This window comes from Psammomys obesus, unplaced genomic scaffold (genome assembly GCF_907164565.1).
Source record: "Psammomys obesus unplaced genomic scaffold, mPsaObe1.curated_primary_1811, whole genome shotgun sequence".
Lineage (NCBI taxonomy): Eukaryota > Metazoa > Chordata > Mammalia > Rodentia > Muridae > Psammomys > Psammomys obesus.
Window position 1 is genome coordinate 4872116 of NW_026596088.1, and position 18596 is coordinate 4890711.

Genomic DNA, 18596 nt, shown 5'->3' on the forward strand with positions numbered 1-18596 from the left:
ATTTTGATAAATGCATGAGTTTTTATAAATACTCACATAACATATGTCTTGCTTGTAGACTTAACACCTCCAATAGGAATTCTTCTGACAATTACAGACGAATTTTTAGGAATTAGTGCATTATCATCAGTATATTCTGTAAACAAAAAGTCAAATTTCTATTTAGGGATCTAAGTTCTCAGAAATGAGAAAACTTCAACAAACATCAATTTTAGGGGAAGTGAGCTTACAGTAGAACACCAAAATCCATGTTCCTCCCATTTAGGTTACTAGTACTATTAGAAGAAATATCACAGTCCTAAGTGAGCTCCTTCAAAGAACACAATATGGTCAGTCAGGTCCTTGGCTCTAGGACTTCAACTTTGTAAAACTCACTAGGCTTCTTCCCAGCTCACTCAATCAAGAAATGCTTAACAGGCAAACAATGGGGTTATTTGAAATGAGAATTTATCTCCCTAGTCCTTGAACATGAGCTAAATATTATAATTTCTGTTCTAATTTTGTTTACTACTAGAAAACAAAGGTAAACTTGAAATTACAAAGCCCCTCTGAAGGACTTGAGTTTGTAATGAAAAGACGCCGGCCACACATAAGACAACTAAATGAATAGTAGTTACTCAAAGGGGAAACGTGAGGGAAAACAAATATCACAACGAAGACTGCAATGTTGAAGAAAAATTTAAAATGACATAAAATAAAGAAGGAAAGCATAAACCATATACTGATTTATACTTTCCAGGTGAAACAGGGAAATCACTGGTGGATTTTACCTGAAGTTCTGACAATTTTTATCACAAAAAGACTTGTTCTGGTATTTGCATGGGAGACAAACTGAGCACAAACAGTCGTAAGAAGCTGCTTTGTGGTCCAACAATAGCGAGCGTTATGTCAAATGTCATGGAGGCTGTTCATGACTGACTATTGCAAAGATGGAGAAAGAACCAGGCATGAATTCATTCATTCCTAGCTTTGGCAAGTGGATGTCACTTTTTGAGAAAATAAAAAAAGGAGGAATGAGTAAGAGCTTTCTACTCTATAATTACAATAGTTCTATATAAGAATGAAATTAACTGTAGTGAAGAGAGTTAAGAAAGGCCTAAGTAAAATTATCAAGAAAAACACAACTTAAGAGAGGTAAAAAAATCTCCCTTAATTCTACAACCTAACACAAAATAGCTAGTCTTTTCTGCCTTTGGTTATTTTGCACATTTCAGGCTTTTAATGTATTATGAGCTCTATTTTGGTTACCAAGTGGTTAGTAACTCTTTGTCCTACAGCAAACTGCCAAGCAAGAGCTCTTTAGCTTTCAGTCGCTGACTATGCCTCACAGTCAGCCTCACAACCCAGCAATGCCATGACCCAGATGTAGGCATGGAAGACTATCATTATCTTGGACACCTTCCAAATTCTAAGCTAGATGTGTTAAAAAAAATTCAGAAAAAAAAGGGGGGGGGGATTTTAAATAAGTTTACTAATTTTAGAACTCAAACTTAAGTGTCAAACATTTGGCTGTTTCTTTACATGTAAAAACCCTCAAGTATATTTGTAAAACCTTTCAAAAACAGCTTATTAGCTAGGTGGGGTGGTGACAATATGCCTGCCAATTCCAGTACCCAGGAGGCTAAGGCAGGAGGATTGCCATTGAGCTCAAGGCTACCCTAGATTACATACAGCAGACAGCTGAACAAAGAAGACCATTTAATCAACACAGTGCTATACTGTAATAATAAAGTCGGGCGCCCCAACACCCTCAAATACAGATTTCCAGCTGGCCAGTTACAAGTATTTGCATTTTTATGATTTCCTAAGCCCAAGAGTGTCTAACATAAATTCTTAACAAGTGGTGTTTCCTTTCCATTCAAAGGGCTCACGGGTTGCAGATTTAGCTCACTGGTAGAGCACTTGCTCAGCACCGGAGGGGGGGGTGGCCAACAGTGTAAATTTTGTCTAAAACAGAAGGCATGCACGGAATGAAAAACAAGATGAATTTAAGAAGCGGATAGCCAGAATAAAAATTAAAAAGCCAAAACCCCTTCATATTCAGCTTCCAAATTAACGAAGTTCAATATGAAGGTTACTGAATAGATGGGAGGATCAGTATAAAAATCAAGCTTTCTTCAAAGACCACTTGGAATTCATTGTAAAATAATAGAAACAAGCAGGATTAAGTCCAAAATAGAACTCTGACACAAACACTGTAGTTTTACCAAGCGCTTACGTTCCTCTATACCTGACAGATTTCCACAACTAACGGAATACTTTACAGAAACATGGTATATCAGTAACTTAAACTTGCTAAAATCTCCAGTTTAATCTTTTCTCTGAGGGCCTGGAATCAAGGCAATCTAAGAAACTGTTAAGTAGAAGATTTTATCTTGGAATCTTTAATTCACTAGATGGTTTAAACCAAGTAGAATTCTTGTTTAAAAATTTTGTTTGTTTGGTTTATCAAGACAGGGTTTCTCTGGAAACGCTGGCCGTCCTGGACTCGCTAAAGTAGAATTCTTCCTCAACTTGCCTTGTACAGCTCATTCCTGTGCCTACAAGCATGCCTCGTCCAGAAGAGGGCATCAGGGCCTAGAAACAGATGGTGAGAGCTCCGAGTTCACAGGTAAGCACTAAGAACAGAAGACGGATCCTCTGCAAGAAGAGCAAGGACTCTAACCACTGAGCCATCTCTTCGGCTCCTTCCCCTAACCTGAGTGCATAAAACAAATAAAGTACCCACTACTCTTTTTGTCTTAAGCAACCATCAAACTTCCTCCAATAAAGAGCAACATAAAGAAGAAAATGTGCTATGGGGCAAAAAACTTCCCTGCATTTCAGGTTTATATGTCCTGAACTAGAAAAAATAATGCAAAGTCACAAAATGTCAATTTGGACATGGATTCTTCAATCTAGACTTACTCCAGTCTAAAAGCTGCCTTTAACTGCAGGCTGGTAACAAGATGAATAAAGCCTAATACTGTAATAAAAATGAAATCTGTGTAATGAAAATATTAAGTGCCCACTATTCCCTAATTTCATTTATATTATCTTTCTTCTCGTTCATAAAGATGTATTTTATAGCAACATAGCCACAAATTCTTAAAAAGCCATGTTTTGTTAAGTAGACTTCAACTGCTTTTGGTGGACTTAAAGTTATTTCTTAGTTGTTTATACTACAAACAACATTTCCTCTTACTAAGTAGAAATTACAGAAAAGTACAACTACCAAAAGGGTAATTACTTTAAGGAAGAAAACAGACAATATTCTTTTAGTATTATAATTATGCTTATGACTGCATTACAACTGAAAAACTGTTCTTCTACATGACAAGCTTTGGTCTACCAAGTTATAGGCTAATGAGAGGAGACCACACCCCAAAACTTCAACTGAAAAAAACCCATGCCACACCTTGTATCAAATTTAGCTTGGTAGCACATGCCTTTGATGGCAGCACTCAGGAGACAGAGGCAAGCTCATCTCTGACTCACAGGTCTGCCTGATCCATGCAGGGAACTCCAGGCCAATAAGTGCTACAAAGTGAGACAATGTATATGACGTATTTACAACTCTCCTCTACTCTCCATCCTTTCAGCAATGTCAAGTCTGATCTAATAAAACCCATCCATGAGCATTACTATTCTGAGAAAAAGAAACCAAAACAAGTCAGTCAGAACAGTGTGGCGCATCCACCATCTGAGTCCCAGTACTATTTCTGCAGGGGTGGTGGTGCACCCTTTTAGTTCCAGCACTTGGAGACAGAGGCAAGAGAATCTGAGTTCATGTTGGTGTATACCTTTAATCCTAGCACTAGAGGGGCAGAAACAAGTTAATCTGAGTTTGAGGCCAGCCTGGTAAACAGAGCCAGTTCCAGGACAGCCAGGGCTACAGAGAAACCCTGTCCCTAAAGAGGAAGGACAGGAGTCCCAATATTATTTTTAAACGAAGAACTCAAGGAGTATAACCAGTGGCTTATTTGTATTTACACATGGTAGCACTCCACTATTTTTCAGGAACATAATTTTATATATAACTATATATATATAGTTATATATATAGTTTTCTTTGGTGGTACTGAATTAAGAACTCAGGGCCCTGCACTTTGAGGCTTTCCTGAATTGCTAAAGAGTTAATGTGAGGAGTTTACCTATTGTTGGGTGTGGTCTAACACCTGAGTTCCCCCATACCTGACAGTTGGGGGTCCACTGGAGGCCTGTCTGGGCTACAGAATTCAACTATTGAGTAAGTATCACTAATTCTGGAAATACACCTCAGAGTGTTCACACGGGAACATTTTATACTCCATAACCAATTCCAGCACTGATTAAATCCTCAAAAATACTTTTTCCACAAGCAACCCCATATAAATAAAAAGGGGCATGCAATTTGCTATCAATTTCAAAACACTGCTAGGTTAACGAACAAGTTATCTGTTACTGCTGCTTTAACAAATGGGCAACCTTACAAAGGCTCTCCTCTCCGGATGAAAAAACAAGTTACAAGAATGCCACAAGGCAAACACCCAACAGACCTGGATAACAACCCCCTTCTCTTTCCAATCCATCCCCACAGTTAAAAAGCTTTAAGAGAAAAAACGGGGAGGAGGGGCACGACGACTTTGGAGAGGAACTAGATTAACATGTTTCTGGTTTAGCCTTCTACAGATTACCCCAGCACTCAGAAGACAAACAGCCAGTTAAACTCCAAGGTCGGGTGCTGCCATCCTTGGCTATCAATGAAACGCTGTGAATTACAACGGGTGAGAACGGAGGTTGGGACTGTAACAAGCAACTTTCAACACCCACCTCGAGCCAATAAGTATCTGCTGCCCATGTGCCTCTTACCTTCTTTCGTCTGCGCGTTGGTGATCTGCAGATCGCTATCGGCAGCTTTCAGCTTCTCTCTCCCCATAATCTGCTTCTTTAAGTCGCAGAGGGAGATATGGAGCCCATCAAAGGTGACGGTGTCGTAGTTGAGTTTAGAGGAAAATTTATAGTGCACACAGGACATTGTGGCAAAGGATTCCTAAGGTTCAGCGAGGAGACGTGGACACTCTCAATATATGTATATTTATAAACTTAAGAGCAAAATATGTACACACACAAAACACTCAAAAGACAACGAAGGACCCTAAGGCTTCAGATTAAATACCCCCCAACCACAAGCGAGGGGTTCGTAAGAACAATAATCCGGAACCCCCCCGTACTCAGAATCGCTTCATGTGGGAGGAGCAGGACGGGAAAAGGGGCAATCGAGGATCCGCCAACCGGCACAATGTCACCCGGCTGGGTCCCCCTCGCTCATGCTAAGGGCCGGCAGGAGACGGGGGCAGGCGGTGCAGTCAGTAGCGGTCAGTCCACACGTTAGAGTCCGAATGACCCCGCGGGGTCAGGGGTCCATAGCGGCCGCACCTCCCGGCTGGTCTCTCTCCGTGGATGGGGGTGACCCAGGCCCCGGGAGAAGGTTGCGGGGAGAGGGCCTAGGCCCGGAGTCCACGAGCGGCCTCTCGCCTCCTCCCGGCTTCCGGACGACCGGCGTCGGCGTCCCCAGGCCCAGGCCCCCACCGCACACACACCCTGGCGCCTGCTCCCCGGAGGCCACGAGCGGCCCGCGGCCTAGGCCGAGATCGCGCGGTCGGCGGAGGAGAGGCCTTCCAGCGGCCGCCCGGTTCGGCTCCGCCTCCCCCCCGCCGCCGCCTGACACAAAGCCGGTGCGGGGCCCAGCTAGGGCGCGAGGCCCTTCCTCACCACCCCGGGCCCCGGCCGGCGGCTTCGCGGGCTCCGGGGACACCGCCGAGGCTGCCCGACTCTTCCTCTCGCTGCTCCTCGCGCTGCTCCCGCTCCTGTCGCCTCTGAGCCCGCGACCGCGTCGGGAAGCCCGGAAACGGTCGGGCGGCGGCGAGGGCTTCGCTTGATTCCCTCTCTTTCTTACTATTATTATTTTTTTTGTTCTGCCCTCCCCCGGCCGCTCTCCGGCCCGCACCCAGCGCCGGCGACACCTCCGCGCCAGGCACTATGGCGGACGCGGCCTGGCTCCGGGCGAGCGCCCCCACTCCGGGGTCTCTTAAGCAGGGACTGCACGGGCGGCGCACGCGAGGCGGGGCTTGGGCGTGCGCCGTGGGGCGGGCCGGGGGCGGGGCCGTGTGCGTCACAAAGCGCACCGGCCCGCCCACGTGACCCCGCGCTTTGTGACACGGAGCGTAGAACCCGGAGCTACGTGGAGAACGGAAGAAACTACTTGCGTCGGGAGGAGGGGGGGGGGCGGGCCGTCCCACTGGGCGGGCCTGGAAGGGGCGGCCCAGACCGCGGAGGGGCGGCCCTCGGGGGGAGCCCCTGAAGCCACCCGCCCGCGAGTCGCGTCACGTGACGGGACTTGCCCGCTTCCCTCCCAACACGGCGTACCCTGCGCTTCGCTCCTCGAACGCGGCTGGTGGGGACGGGCCGCCGTCCCCGCCAGCAGCATCTTAGGAGACGTGGCCCGCTCTTACCGTGTGCTTGGCACCGCGCTGGCCGCTGACGTTTCCAGGTTCTGGAGCCGAGTTGTCTGGGTCGGAAGTTAGCCCTGGGGCTTTGATGTCACCCCGGTCTCCGGAGACGCTGTCAGAGAAGAAAGGATGTGCTGGGTCGCCCTGGATTAAACCCGTGAATAGATTTCCATATTTAAGACCGCGCCTGGCACGTTTCCCTCAAAAGAGGTGGCTGAGTGCACGTCAAGTTAACAACAGCAAGAATTATCTCCAGTTTGTAGAACAGAAACCTGAAAGTCAACAGCGGTGCATTTTTCGAGTTTTCAGAGAAGTCAGTGCTTGCCCCAATGCAGGGTCCTAGTGTCGTTTTTCATTACAAAGTCCCATAAAAGGGTTGGCATTCTTGTCACTTGTGGCATGAGGGACGTATTGCATTTATGAATTCATAAATAATAAAATTACTCGAAAACCGTCTTAATTATCATTCACAGTGCCCTATGTCTGGCCTCTCTGAATTTTACAGGCTAGGCTCAGTTGGGAAACTGAGGAAAAAAAATCATATATATCCAAGAGAGGTGGCAGAGTTTCCAGAAACTTCCTAAATGCTAACGCCCCAAATTCTGATTGATCTTGGTTTAAATCAATCATCTTGTCAGAGAAGCCTTCCTAAGGCCAAGCTTGTTATTTTGCTTATTATTTTATTAACTATTATTATTCTAAGGTCTCACTGTGTAGCCCAGACTGGCCTTAAACTCACATTCTTCTTGCCTCAGTGTCCAGAGTGCCAAGATTACTGTTTGTTTGTTTGTTTTTTGGTCTTTCCCCTTCTCTCAGCTAAGAACATGGATTTTTACCCCCATTTTTGCCATATTCCCAACTCTTCAAAGAGTATCTGGACACTGTAGGTGTTGAGTTAATAGACTTTTGAATAATTACATTTGTTACCTATAGAAATACTATGGCAATACTATGTTAGGTAATCATCAGGGATAAGCCCAGAGACAGAAGCACAGTTTAAATAAGTCACTTACTTACAGATTACTTTTCACAAGTAATAAGTTTCTCTTTCCTTTATCTTTCTTTAGTAATTCAGAGTTTCTTACTATATGGTCCACCTCAGGGTGACTTTTTCTTAAAAACCTGGGTGAAGTAATTCCAGCACTCAGAGAGGCAGAGGCAGGCAGATCTCTGTGAGTTTGAGGCCAGCCTGGTCTACAGAGCGAGTCCAGGACAACCAAGGCTACACAGAGAAACCCTGAATCAAAAAAATCAAAAAAGAAAAGGTGGTGGTGGGGGGACAGTTGGGCTGCAGAAGGATCTGGGTTCATCTTTGGGAAGAGGCAGGGAAGTGTGTATGGTTGTGGCAAAAATTACAACTCTTGAAAAAAAAAACTGAGAAAGATAGTAAGTCATCCTGATACTCAGCCTAGAAGGCAGATCTCCAGCCTCTCTACACTTTAGAGTTAATTTCTTTACCAAATCCATCATCGGATCCCTGGGCCACACCCTGAAGGCGTCAGAATCTAATCAGAGGAAGAATTTGTGTCTCTGGGAGACAGTCAATAGGATATGCTGCAACTGTTCTTACTCTTCCTCTGAGACTTTGTTTCCTAGGTTTACAGAGGCACTGAGTGGCAAGCAAAGAGCTACCACATAAGTTTTCTCTTTTCATAGATAATTTGGTTTTTTGTTTGTTTGTTTTGTGTTTACCATTTTGCTTTAGTGTGGTAATTTGTTACAATTGAGGAACTAGTATCAATGTATTATTCCTAGCTAGAGTCCATTCATTTACATCATGGTTCACTTTATGTTGAGCAGTCTATGTTTTTGTTTCTTTCATGTTTATTTGTTAGTTAATTAATGAGACAGGATCACAAAATATAACCCACATGGCCTCTTAGTCTAGCCTCCTGCTTCAGCCTCCTGAATGCTGGACTTACAGGCCTGTGCTATCACACCTAGCCTGTGATTTTGTGCTGATAAATGACTAACTGAATTTGAGTCACCAAAATTCTTTGGTTTTCCTTTTTAAACTTTTTTTTTTCCCCGGCATTTACTTATTTACTGTGTGGTGTGTGTGTGTGTATGTGTGTGTTGGGAGTTGTTTACATGCCTCAGCACTGATGTGGAGTGACAATGTGTAGGACCTGGTTCTCACTTTCCTCTATGTGGGTCCTGAGTATCAAACCCAAATTATCAGGGTTAGCAACAAATACCTGTATGTCCTGAGCCATATCATACCCTAGATTTGAGTTTCCATAGTATTTATATTTTATGAGGATTTATATCAGATAAAAGGATGTACACTTAAAAACTTTAGAAACCCTCCTCAATTTGGGGCTTTCGTGTGTAATTCTACTGGTATACTGCTTGTGTAGTATGAAGAAACACTGAATATGATCCCACCCAGTATCTAATAAATTTGGCGTGGTATCAAATACACGTAGTTCCCAGAGGGGCTGTTAACTTCGAGAAGATCACAAGCTAAAGGACATTGTGTTACTTAGGGTTCTCCACAGTAGCAGAACTTATAAAATGAATCTCTCTCTATATGGATAGATGGACAGATAGCGGATTTATTAAAATGACTTACAGGCTGTGGTCCAGCCAATTCAACAATGTCTGTCTGTCCAAGAATCCCAAAGTCGCTCAGTCCACAAGGCTCAGTGTCTCAGCTGGTCATTAGCAGAAGTCAGAATCCCAAAGAAAGTAGGCTCTCCAATGCTAGGAAGCAGACAGCAAAGAGTAAATGCTTCCTTTTGCCATATCGTTGCTTATATAGGCTTCTGGCAAAAGGTGTGGCCCGGGATTAAAGGTGTGTCTTCTTCCCCACCCTCAAAAATGGATTGGAGGGGCTGGAGAGAGGGCTGGAGTGATGGGTTAGAAGCACTGGCTACTCTTCCAGAGGACCTGGCTTCATTTCCCAGCAGCCACATCGCAGCCCACAACTGTCTGAAACTCCACTTCCAGGGGAATCTGACACTCACACACAAACAGACATACAAGCAAAACACCAATACACATAAAATAAATAAAATGAAAATTATTGAAAAAAAAAAAGGAACTGAGTTTGTTGGCACATGCCTTTAATCACAGCACTCAGGAGGCAGAGGCGGGCAGATCTCTTTCAGTTTGAGGCCAGCCTGATCTACAAAATCCAGGATATCCAGGACTATTACACAGAGAAACCACAGAGAAACCCTGTCTAGAAACACACACACACACACACACACACACACCCCAAACAACAATAACAACAAACAAAAAACTAAATTAGAAGTGGATCTTTCTACTTCAAATTAAGCAGGGGATGAGGGTGGGAAATTCCTCACTGTTGTGCTTTCCATTTTTTAATTTAGTTAATTCCAGATCTACTCAAGTTGTCAACCAAGAATAGCCATCGCAGGCATTGTCTGTATCGTCAGCTATATAGCAGTTTTTAGTCTAGCCTGGTACATGAGACTATCTCAAAAGAAAAAAAAAATGAATGAATGAAAGAAAAAGAAAGAAAGAAAAAAGAAAGCTTGGTATACTGAAAGCTAAAGTCATACATTGACACTATATTGGAACAGGATAGCTAGTTAGAAAGTAAATAGGACAAGAAAAGAGAATGGGTAGCTCCTCATTCTCCTGATTGATTTCTGTCACTTGGTGGCTGACATCTGGGGGTTTCAGCATAATTACCCAGGCCACCTGTGTATGAACTACATTCTTTGTTCTAAGAAACATGGAAAGTGAGATTCATTCCTTCCTTCCTTCCTTCCTTCCTTCCTTCCTTCCTTCCTTCCTTCCTTCCTTTCTGAAACAGGGTTTCTCTGTGTAGCCTTGGCTGAAACTAGCTCTATGTAGACCAGGCTGGCCTCCAACTCACAGAGATCCACCTGCCTCTGCCTCCTGGGTGCTGGGTTAAAGGCAAGTACCACCATCACCCTGGCTCAAAAATGAGGATTTAAAAAATGGCTGATGAACCACGGTCTAGGTCCAATCTGTGTATAAGAAAAGTGTGAGTAATCTCAGCGCTCAGGAGGTGGAGGCAGGAGGATCAGCAGTTCAAAGTCAGCCCAGGCTTCAGGACACCGTGTCTAAAAAAAAAAAAAAAAAAAAAAAAGGATTGCTTTAACTACCTTATCTGTGCCATCGTTCCCCTCTCTACCTGCAGACTTGCACAATACACCAATAAAGTCTCCTCTTCAAGGATAGAATTCGGTGGAAAAGAAAAGTATCTTGGGGCTGGAGAGATGGCTCAGCAGTTAAGAGAGAACTTGCTCTTACAGAGGATGGCTGTTCAATTTTCAGCCCACATGGCAGTTCACAAACTGTCTGTAACTCCAGTTCCAGGGGAATCAATCTCCTCTTCGGACTTCCACAGGCACCAAGTACACATGTAGTTTACAGAAATACATGCAGGCAAAAAACTCATGCATATGTATAAAATAAATCTAAGAACAAAACAAAAACGGAAAAGTAACTTAGGCCTGGAGATGGCTTTCCCTGAGAACCTAAATTTGGTTTCTAGCACTGAGGTCAGGTGGCTCCCAACCACCTGTAACTCCAGCCCTGTGGGAACCTGACCTCTCTATTTGCACTTTCATCCACATGTGCATGAGCGCGCGCACACACACACACACACACACACACACAAATACAAAAATAAAAATAAAACAACTTTTTTTTTTTTTTTTTTTTGAGATGGGGTTTCTCTGGGTAGCCTTGGCTGTCCTGCTCTTCTCATTCTGTAGACCAGGCTGGCCTCAAACTCAGAGATCTTCCTGCCTTTGTCTCCCAAGTGCTGGGATTAAAGTTGTGTGCCACCATTGCATGGCTATAAAACAATTCTTAATAAAAGAAAAAATAACTATGCCATCACATGTCTTCCTTAATATGTAAGCCCCTGTTGTAGATTAAGTAGCTTCAAAATCCCTCCAGCCATATCCACAGCTACTGCTATGGTGATTAGGGGAAATCCTCCCCAGAGGCCACAGTTGAAGTACATCCTGCTTTGCTGCTCATTTGATAAATTCACTAACTATGCTGCACTCTCGCTTGTGATCTGTTCTGTGCTGGCCCTAATGGGAGCACCTCATTGAACCTGTACTTTAAGCTGCCAGCAACATCATGAACAGATATTCTTCAAAAGTTGATGAGAGTGACGTATTGTTTCTCCACCAATTCTCTTATTATTTCTCTCACTCTCTCTCTCTCTTTGTTTCGAGACAGGGTTTCTCTGCGTAGCCTTGACTGTCCTGGACTTGCTTTGTAGACCAGACTGGCCTTGATCTCACAGAGATCTGTCTCCCTCTGCCTCCCTGAGTGCTGGGAATAAAGATGTGTGTGGGCCACCACCCCCTGTTAGCAATCCTCTATTAAGTCAACATTTATTCCACTAGTGGTATTAGAAAGTTTCAGACCCTGGCCCTGGAGAGAGGTTGCTGAGGGACCGTGTTTGCGTGTTTGGTTTCCGAACCTACGTGGCAGCTCACAAGCAGGTGTAATTACAGTCTGAAGGGATCTGATGCTCTTTTTTGGCCTTGGGCACCAGGCACACATGTGACGCACATCATACCTGCAGGCAGGCCAAGCTCTTACATTCATAAAAAACAAAAATAATCTAAGAAGTAATTTTAAAAGTTTAGCAGTGTCATACACGGGACATCGAGATCGGAGAATCAATCACTTTAGAACACAGTTTGCCACTTTTTAGTAAGCATGGGCATCCCTACAAATCAGTATTCATACATACAAGGAAATTTACTGTTGAAGGTTCTCATGGAAGCTCTGCTTTGTAATAACGGAATGCTGCAACACCCCTGAGATCCGTTAACGGAAGCATGGAGAGGTATGTTCTGATTTATCTAGATGGTGGACAATAGTGACAATAGATAAATGCAACTCTATGCCACAACATGGTGGATGCTTCTCCCCCTCCTCTTCCTCCTCTCTTCTTCTTTGACAGGGCTTCTCTGTAGCCCCAGGCTGTGCTGTCCTGGAACTCACTATGTAGACCAGGCTGGCCTCAGATTCACAGAGATCTACCTGCTTCTGCCTCCTGAGTGCTGAGGTTAAAAGTGTGCACTACTATATCTGGGATCAGCTTCTTAAGTAAAAAAAAAAAAAAAAGACACAAATAAGTATCAAAAGATGGCATATTGTTGAGTATAGCACGTGTTTATAATAGGGAGACGGAGGCAACAATGTTGAGTTTGAGGCTAGCTCGGACTATATAGTGAAGCTCTGTCTCCAAAAACAATCATAGGCAGGAGGTTCCTATAAATCTGAGACCAGCCTGGGTTACCGTTAACAAAAAATAAATCTAACAACAACAAAATCTCAATACAGCAACAAAAAACTAATAAAAATACATGACAAATTATGAACATTTTAAAAAATTATGTGCACAAGTGAGTGTGTGTGTTGGTTTTTTTTTTCTTTGTTTTTTCAAGGTAGGATTTCTCTGGGTGCCCTGGACTTGCTTTGTAGACCAGACTGGCCTTCTAACTCACGGAGATCTGCCTGCCTCTGCCTCCCCTAGTGCTGGGATTACAGGCGTGTTGATTTTTATGTGTAGCACTTGTTTGCATTTGCTGGAATTGGCCAGAAAAGGGCATTAGATCTGCTGGAACTGGAGTTACAGACCGTGAGTTACCTTCTTGGTGCCAGGAACCCAACTCTGGTCCTTCAAAAGTGCTCTGAACTGCTGTGACATCTCTCCAGCCCCTAGATGACATGTTATAAAATCCTACTTTTATCACTTCCAAAGGCATGCAAAACTGAACACTGCATTACTTAGCTACAGGTTTCACATTAAATACAGCTTAAAAAAGCACTTCAGGATAGCAATTACCTTTGAGCTTCATGATGATGACCTGGGGGGAAGCCTCCGGGAGCTATGTTATTCCAAAGGATCTGCTCCCGGGCGGATGAGTGTGGTTACAGGTATTCGTTATTTAACTGAAAATAAAGAATGAACAACTGAACTCACTGAACTCACAGGAAGCCATGACGAGAACAAGGGTGACAAGATACCATTAGGGGACAAAAGCCAGCTCCCGGAGGCGGTAAAGGCAGGGCCAGATTGGTGGGTCCTGAGTGTGTCACGTAGCACACTGACCTCTCCACTGAATGCACAAATAACTCTCTGGTTGGGCTGAGGGAACACACACTGGGATGGATTCCTAACTGGCTCAACCCTCGATTTACTCAAAAGTGACCAGTTTCAACAGAGGCCATCTCCCTCTTCAGCCAGTTCCCACTATACACCTCATGGAAGCTCATCCAGCAGGACAGGTGTTGGTATTTCTCTCTCAGAGGAGCTCCTACCCTCAAGGGAGAGAGAAGAGGCATTGAGGAAGTGAGAGAGAGAGAGAGAGAGAGAGAGAGAAAGAGAGATATTTGTATTGGGTATTGGAACGATGGCCCAGTGGTTAAGAACACTTTTGCTCTTGCGGAGGATCTGGGTTCAGTTCCCGACACCCCATGATGGCTCACAACAGCCTCTAACTCCGGTTCCAGGGGATCTGACCCCCCTCACCCCCCTCTTCAGATCTCCTCGAGCTCCAGGCACAAACATGGTGAACATAGTATATGTGCAGACAAAACATGAATACACGAAATGGATGTGATAAAGTACTTTAAAAAGATTTATTCAGTTTTGTCTCTGTGTGTGGGCGTTTTTTCCACATGCACGTCTGTGTACCATGTGTACAGTGCCCGAGGGGGCTAGAAGAGGGTGTGGGAGCCCTTGGTGTTAACAGACAATTGCGAGCCACCACAGGATGCTGTGCACTGAGCCAGGGTCCTCTTAACAAGTGGGCTGTCCCTCCAGCCCTCTCTTCTTCTTGATAAGTCTGTGTTGACTCTATTTACTCCTTGTCTGCGTTTCTTTATTCTTCTTGGATGTGAGAAAGGAAATCGCAGGTATCTCTGAAGAGGACCTCGAACTCTTTGAGGCTGGAGTCACAGGCAGTTGTGAGATGCCAGGTGGGTGCTGGGAACCCAACCTGGGTCCTCTGTAAGAGCAGCATGGGCTCTTCACTGCTGGGCCATTTCTCCTGACCTAAAATATGGTTCTTGTTTCGAATAATAAAGAATCTCTACCCCCTGCTTCCAAAGAGAGAAGAGCTAAGACCAGTTACAAGTGAGGCACGTCCTTCCACTGAAGGACGTGGGAGGAGGTCTGGCCACTCGTCCTTGGGAGAAGCTAGGATAGGAGGTCCAACAGCAGCTTGTAGAACAAAGGAAACCCTATTACTTTTATAGACTGTATTCTTTTTCTCTTTTATATGTGTGCGGTGACCATGTGCGTATGCATGTTTGCGTGTGTGTGGGTGCATGTATGGGTGCCCTGCATGAGTTTGCATGCATGTGGAGGCCAGCGGTTAATCGCCCCGCATATGGCTCTTCCACCTTATTTATTAAGACAGACTCTCTCAATCAAACCCAGAGCTGAACGATAGGGCCTGGTCTACCTAGCCAGCTTGCTCCAGGAGCCCTTGTCTGTATTTTCTGAGGCTGGGATTGTGTGTGTGTGTGTGTGTATGTGTCTCGTCCTGCATTTATGTTGATTCTGTATACAGCCCTCATGCTTTGGGCTTTAACCACTGAGTCATCTCCACAGCCCGACTCTTAAAGACTTTGGAGGGAAGGGTTCTCTGAGTTCAGTCTCTGAAAGTACTAAATAGGATCTAAGGCTGTAACTCAGGAAAGTAATCATACCTACCGGGCTGTGACATGCTAGAAGTTTAAGCAGAGCTCTCATGGAGGACTATGTTTCATCAGATCCCCTCTTCTGGGACAGCATCTCTCAGCTGTTCTAGTTTTCTAGAAACACTAAAGCCAATGAATTAAAGGGAAAAAAAAAGTTTTCACTATCTCATATTGAAATCAGATACAGGACCTGGACCTGAGACTCTGAGCGATGCTGGAGCCTGGAGCATGAACATGCCACCAGCAGCTTCACGTTAGCCAATACAGGAAGAAAAAGAAGTCAGGCGATTTTTCTTCTTTTATGACAGGGCCTCATGTAGCACTGGCTAGGCTCACACTGTAGCTGAGGTTGCCCTTGAATTTCTGATCCTCCTAGGGTTAAGGGGCCTCATCGCCGAAACCAGTCTGTGTCGTGATGAGGATCAACTCTGAGGATTCTAAGAGCTGGGCTGCATTCCCCACCTAGGAGTCACGGAACTTTATAGGCTTGGGTCTTAGCCCCAGTGGCTGCTTTAGGCTTCCATGGCCTTGCCTCTTGACCTCTGTGTGGCTGTATTCAGAGGCTTAATTCTCTGTTTTTACTCACCTGACATTGTCTGTACATTCTGAACATGTATGTAAATGTGCATGTGACCAAGGAAGCCGGAAGCTTCAGACCCCCTGTGTGAGCTGCTTGGTGTGGGTGCTGGGAACTGAACTTGGGTCCTCCAAGAGGAGGACAAGAGAGTACATTTTGCTCTTGGAGAAGAGCAGAATCTTCTGAATCCTTCTCTCCAGCCCGACACAGAACTTAAAATTTTTATTTTGTTCTGGATTTCATAACTTATATTGTGGGTCCTGGTTTGTTTTATGATCTTTTTTTTTTTTTTTTTACTGTTTGAGAATTTCATAGATACATTGAGTGTATTTTGATCAAATCCATCCCCATTCTCTCCCCTGTTATCCCTCCCCTGGCTAACCACTTAGTGCTCCCTGTCTGTGCTTTGATGTAGGATAATCTCCTGGACTGTGAGGTCACATCCCAGAAGAAAACTGATGCTCCCCAGCAGCAACCAATAGCATGTCAGCTAGGGGCAGGACCTCAGAGACCCTCCTACATCTATGCTGGGGTTTTTGTCTGGCTTGATCTTGTGTGGCTCTGAACTGTGTGTTCAGTTTCTGGGGACTCTGGTTTTTTGATTTGTAAAATATGATTAAAATAATGTCTTCTTAGAAACAGGCTAGCGTGATGGTTCCCAAAGGCTGGGATTGTCAGTGGTGACAGGCAGATGAAGCCTGAGGCACTTCTTCCCCCTCAGGGACCTCCACTCAGGTAAGCTTGGAATCCTGACTGTCCTGCAGAAAGGAAGCCAGGACAAGCCAGAGTAGGGCCGAGTTAGTGAATTTATTAAGTAGAGATAAGGCACAGCGCGTCGTTCACAGTGAAGCATGGGCATCATTTTATTTTGTGTGTATGTGTATTCTACAGTGTGTGTGTGTGTGTGTGTGTGTGTGTGTGTGTGTGTGTGTGTTCAGGATAGAGGACAGCTTGTGTAGGTCCCAGGGAATCAAGCTCAGGCTGTCAGTCTTCTCAAGAGAAAAAGTCACAGGAAGAGGCTATGCAATGACTGTGTAGATGATTCTGTGGCTTTCTGTGTAGCATTGCTCAAATTTATAACAAGGTTTAAAGATTAACATGTAAAGTTAAGCAACAAATAAAGGAAGAAAGGAAGGGAAAGAAGGAGGTAGGGAGGAAGGACAGAAGAAAGGAAGACAAGAAAAACTTGCTGGTTTATTTAGTTATCTTAAAGGCTTTCCTTTGGTAAATGATACAGTAAGGTGGTTTATGAAGTACAATGCTTCGATTTAGGGGCTGAAAGGGAGAGGGGTGTTTATACAGTTAAACTCAAGGCCACCAACACCCTGGCTTTGAGTCAGCACAGGTGGTTTTACCAGCTTTGTTTGTGATGTCTGTAGGTGGCTGACTGCTAGCTCTACAAAGCCCTTTTGGCTTATAGGTCATGCTGAAGCTTCTCGACTCTCTGGCAGCAGGGACACAGGCCAGATCCTAAGTTAAGGAGTATCTTTCCCTTCTATGTCTCCTTAACCATTTCTATCCTGTCATCTATTGTATTATACTATGAATATACTTCATACTACAGAATTGTACATTTTTTCTTTTCTCTTTCTTTTATTATTATTATTATTGTGATAGGATCTTACTGTATAGTTCTGGCTGGCTGGCCTGGAACTTGTTATGTAGACCAGGCTGGTGACCAGAACTCACAGAGATCTGACTGCCCCAGTCACCTGATTGCTGGGATTAAGTATGCACATCACTGCATATGGTTGAACTGTACACTTTAAATGGTTAAGATGACAAATTATGTGATGGATAAAAATGTTCAAAAGCAATGATGTTTTTCATAAGACGGCAAACAGCCTCGGGGGATGGCTCAGTCAATAAGGTACACGCTTTGCAAGTATGAGGGCCTGAGTTTGGTCCCAGGACCCATTTAGGGTAAAATCTGGGCACATGCCTATAATCCCAGGGAGGATGTGAGAGGGTGTGTGTGTGAAAAGATAAAGACAAGCAGATCCCTGGAGCTCACTGGTCAATCTGTCTATCGGAATAAATGATGTTCAGGTTTGTTGAGAGATCCTGTCTTAAAAAGTAAAGTGGAGAGTAAGACACCCAACATCAATTTTTGGCCTTCATACACATGTGTGAATGAAAATGAGAACACGCAGTTGCCGTGGGCTCATGCCTTTAATCCCAGCACTTGGGAGGCAGAGGCAATCAGATCTCTGTGAGTTTGAGGACAGCCTGGTCTAAATAGTGTGTCCAGGACAGCCAGGACTCCACAGAAAAATCCTGTCTTGAAAAACTAAAAAACTAAAAAAGGAAGAAAGAACAAAAATGAAGATGTGACTGCTTCAAGGTGTGGTTGAGCAGGTTTTTATTGAGATATGAGGGAGAGTTGAGCGATAGGCATCTGGAAGAGAGTTTAGAGCAGAAAGAGGAAGTAGTATACTGAACATGACCAGCAGAAAAGACCAGGCCATAAGAACAGAGAGAGAGAGAGAAAGAGAGAGAGAGAACAAAGAGAGAGGGGCAAGAGAGGGGAGCAGGAGCCCAGAGTGGAGGACCAAGGGAAGACCAAGAGAGCCTGTGGCTGAAATAATAGGGGTTTTAATATAGGGATCAGAAACTGGGGGAAGGGAAGAGAAGCCTCTGGGATGGAAAGGTTTAAGGTAAGGGCCAGGGATGAGAAGAGCAGAGAGGAGCCACAAGTACTGAGTGGGCCTGGCAGCCTCTATGCACTTTGGTATGCGAATAGGCACCACAGTTAGCCATTTCTCCTGGGTTTCTTTGGGACCTGACAATGTGCATACATGTACATGGGATGACAGGAACACATGTGTACAACACACACACACACACACTTCCTGGCGCTCCAT

General features: G+C 44.5%; 1 protein-coding gene across 2 annotated transcripts in view; it reads right to left on the reverse strand.

The window, feature by feature from the left end:
- Positions 1-6041, reverse strand: part of Rbbp6 (RB binding protein 6, ubiquitin ligase) — a 31883-nt gene extending 25842 nt beyond the window's left edge. For both annotated transcript variants that reach the window (XM_055627335.1, XM_055627334.1), the window contains exons 1-2: positions 4831-6041; positions 37-136 (exon numbers count right to left, since the gene is read on the reverse strand). In XM_055627335.1, the coding sequence (XP_055483310.1) occupies positions 37-136; positions 4831-4996 (266 nt within the window). In that variant the 5' untranslated portion in view covers positions 4997-6041. The remainder of the gene's footprint in view (positions 1-36; positions 137-4830) is intronic.
- Positions 6042-18596: the final 12555 nt, after the last annotated feature.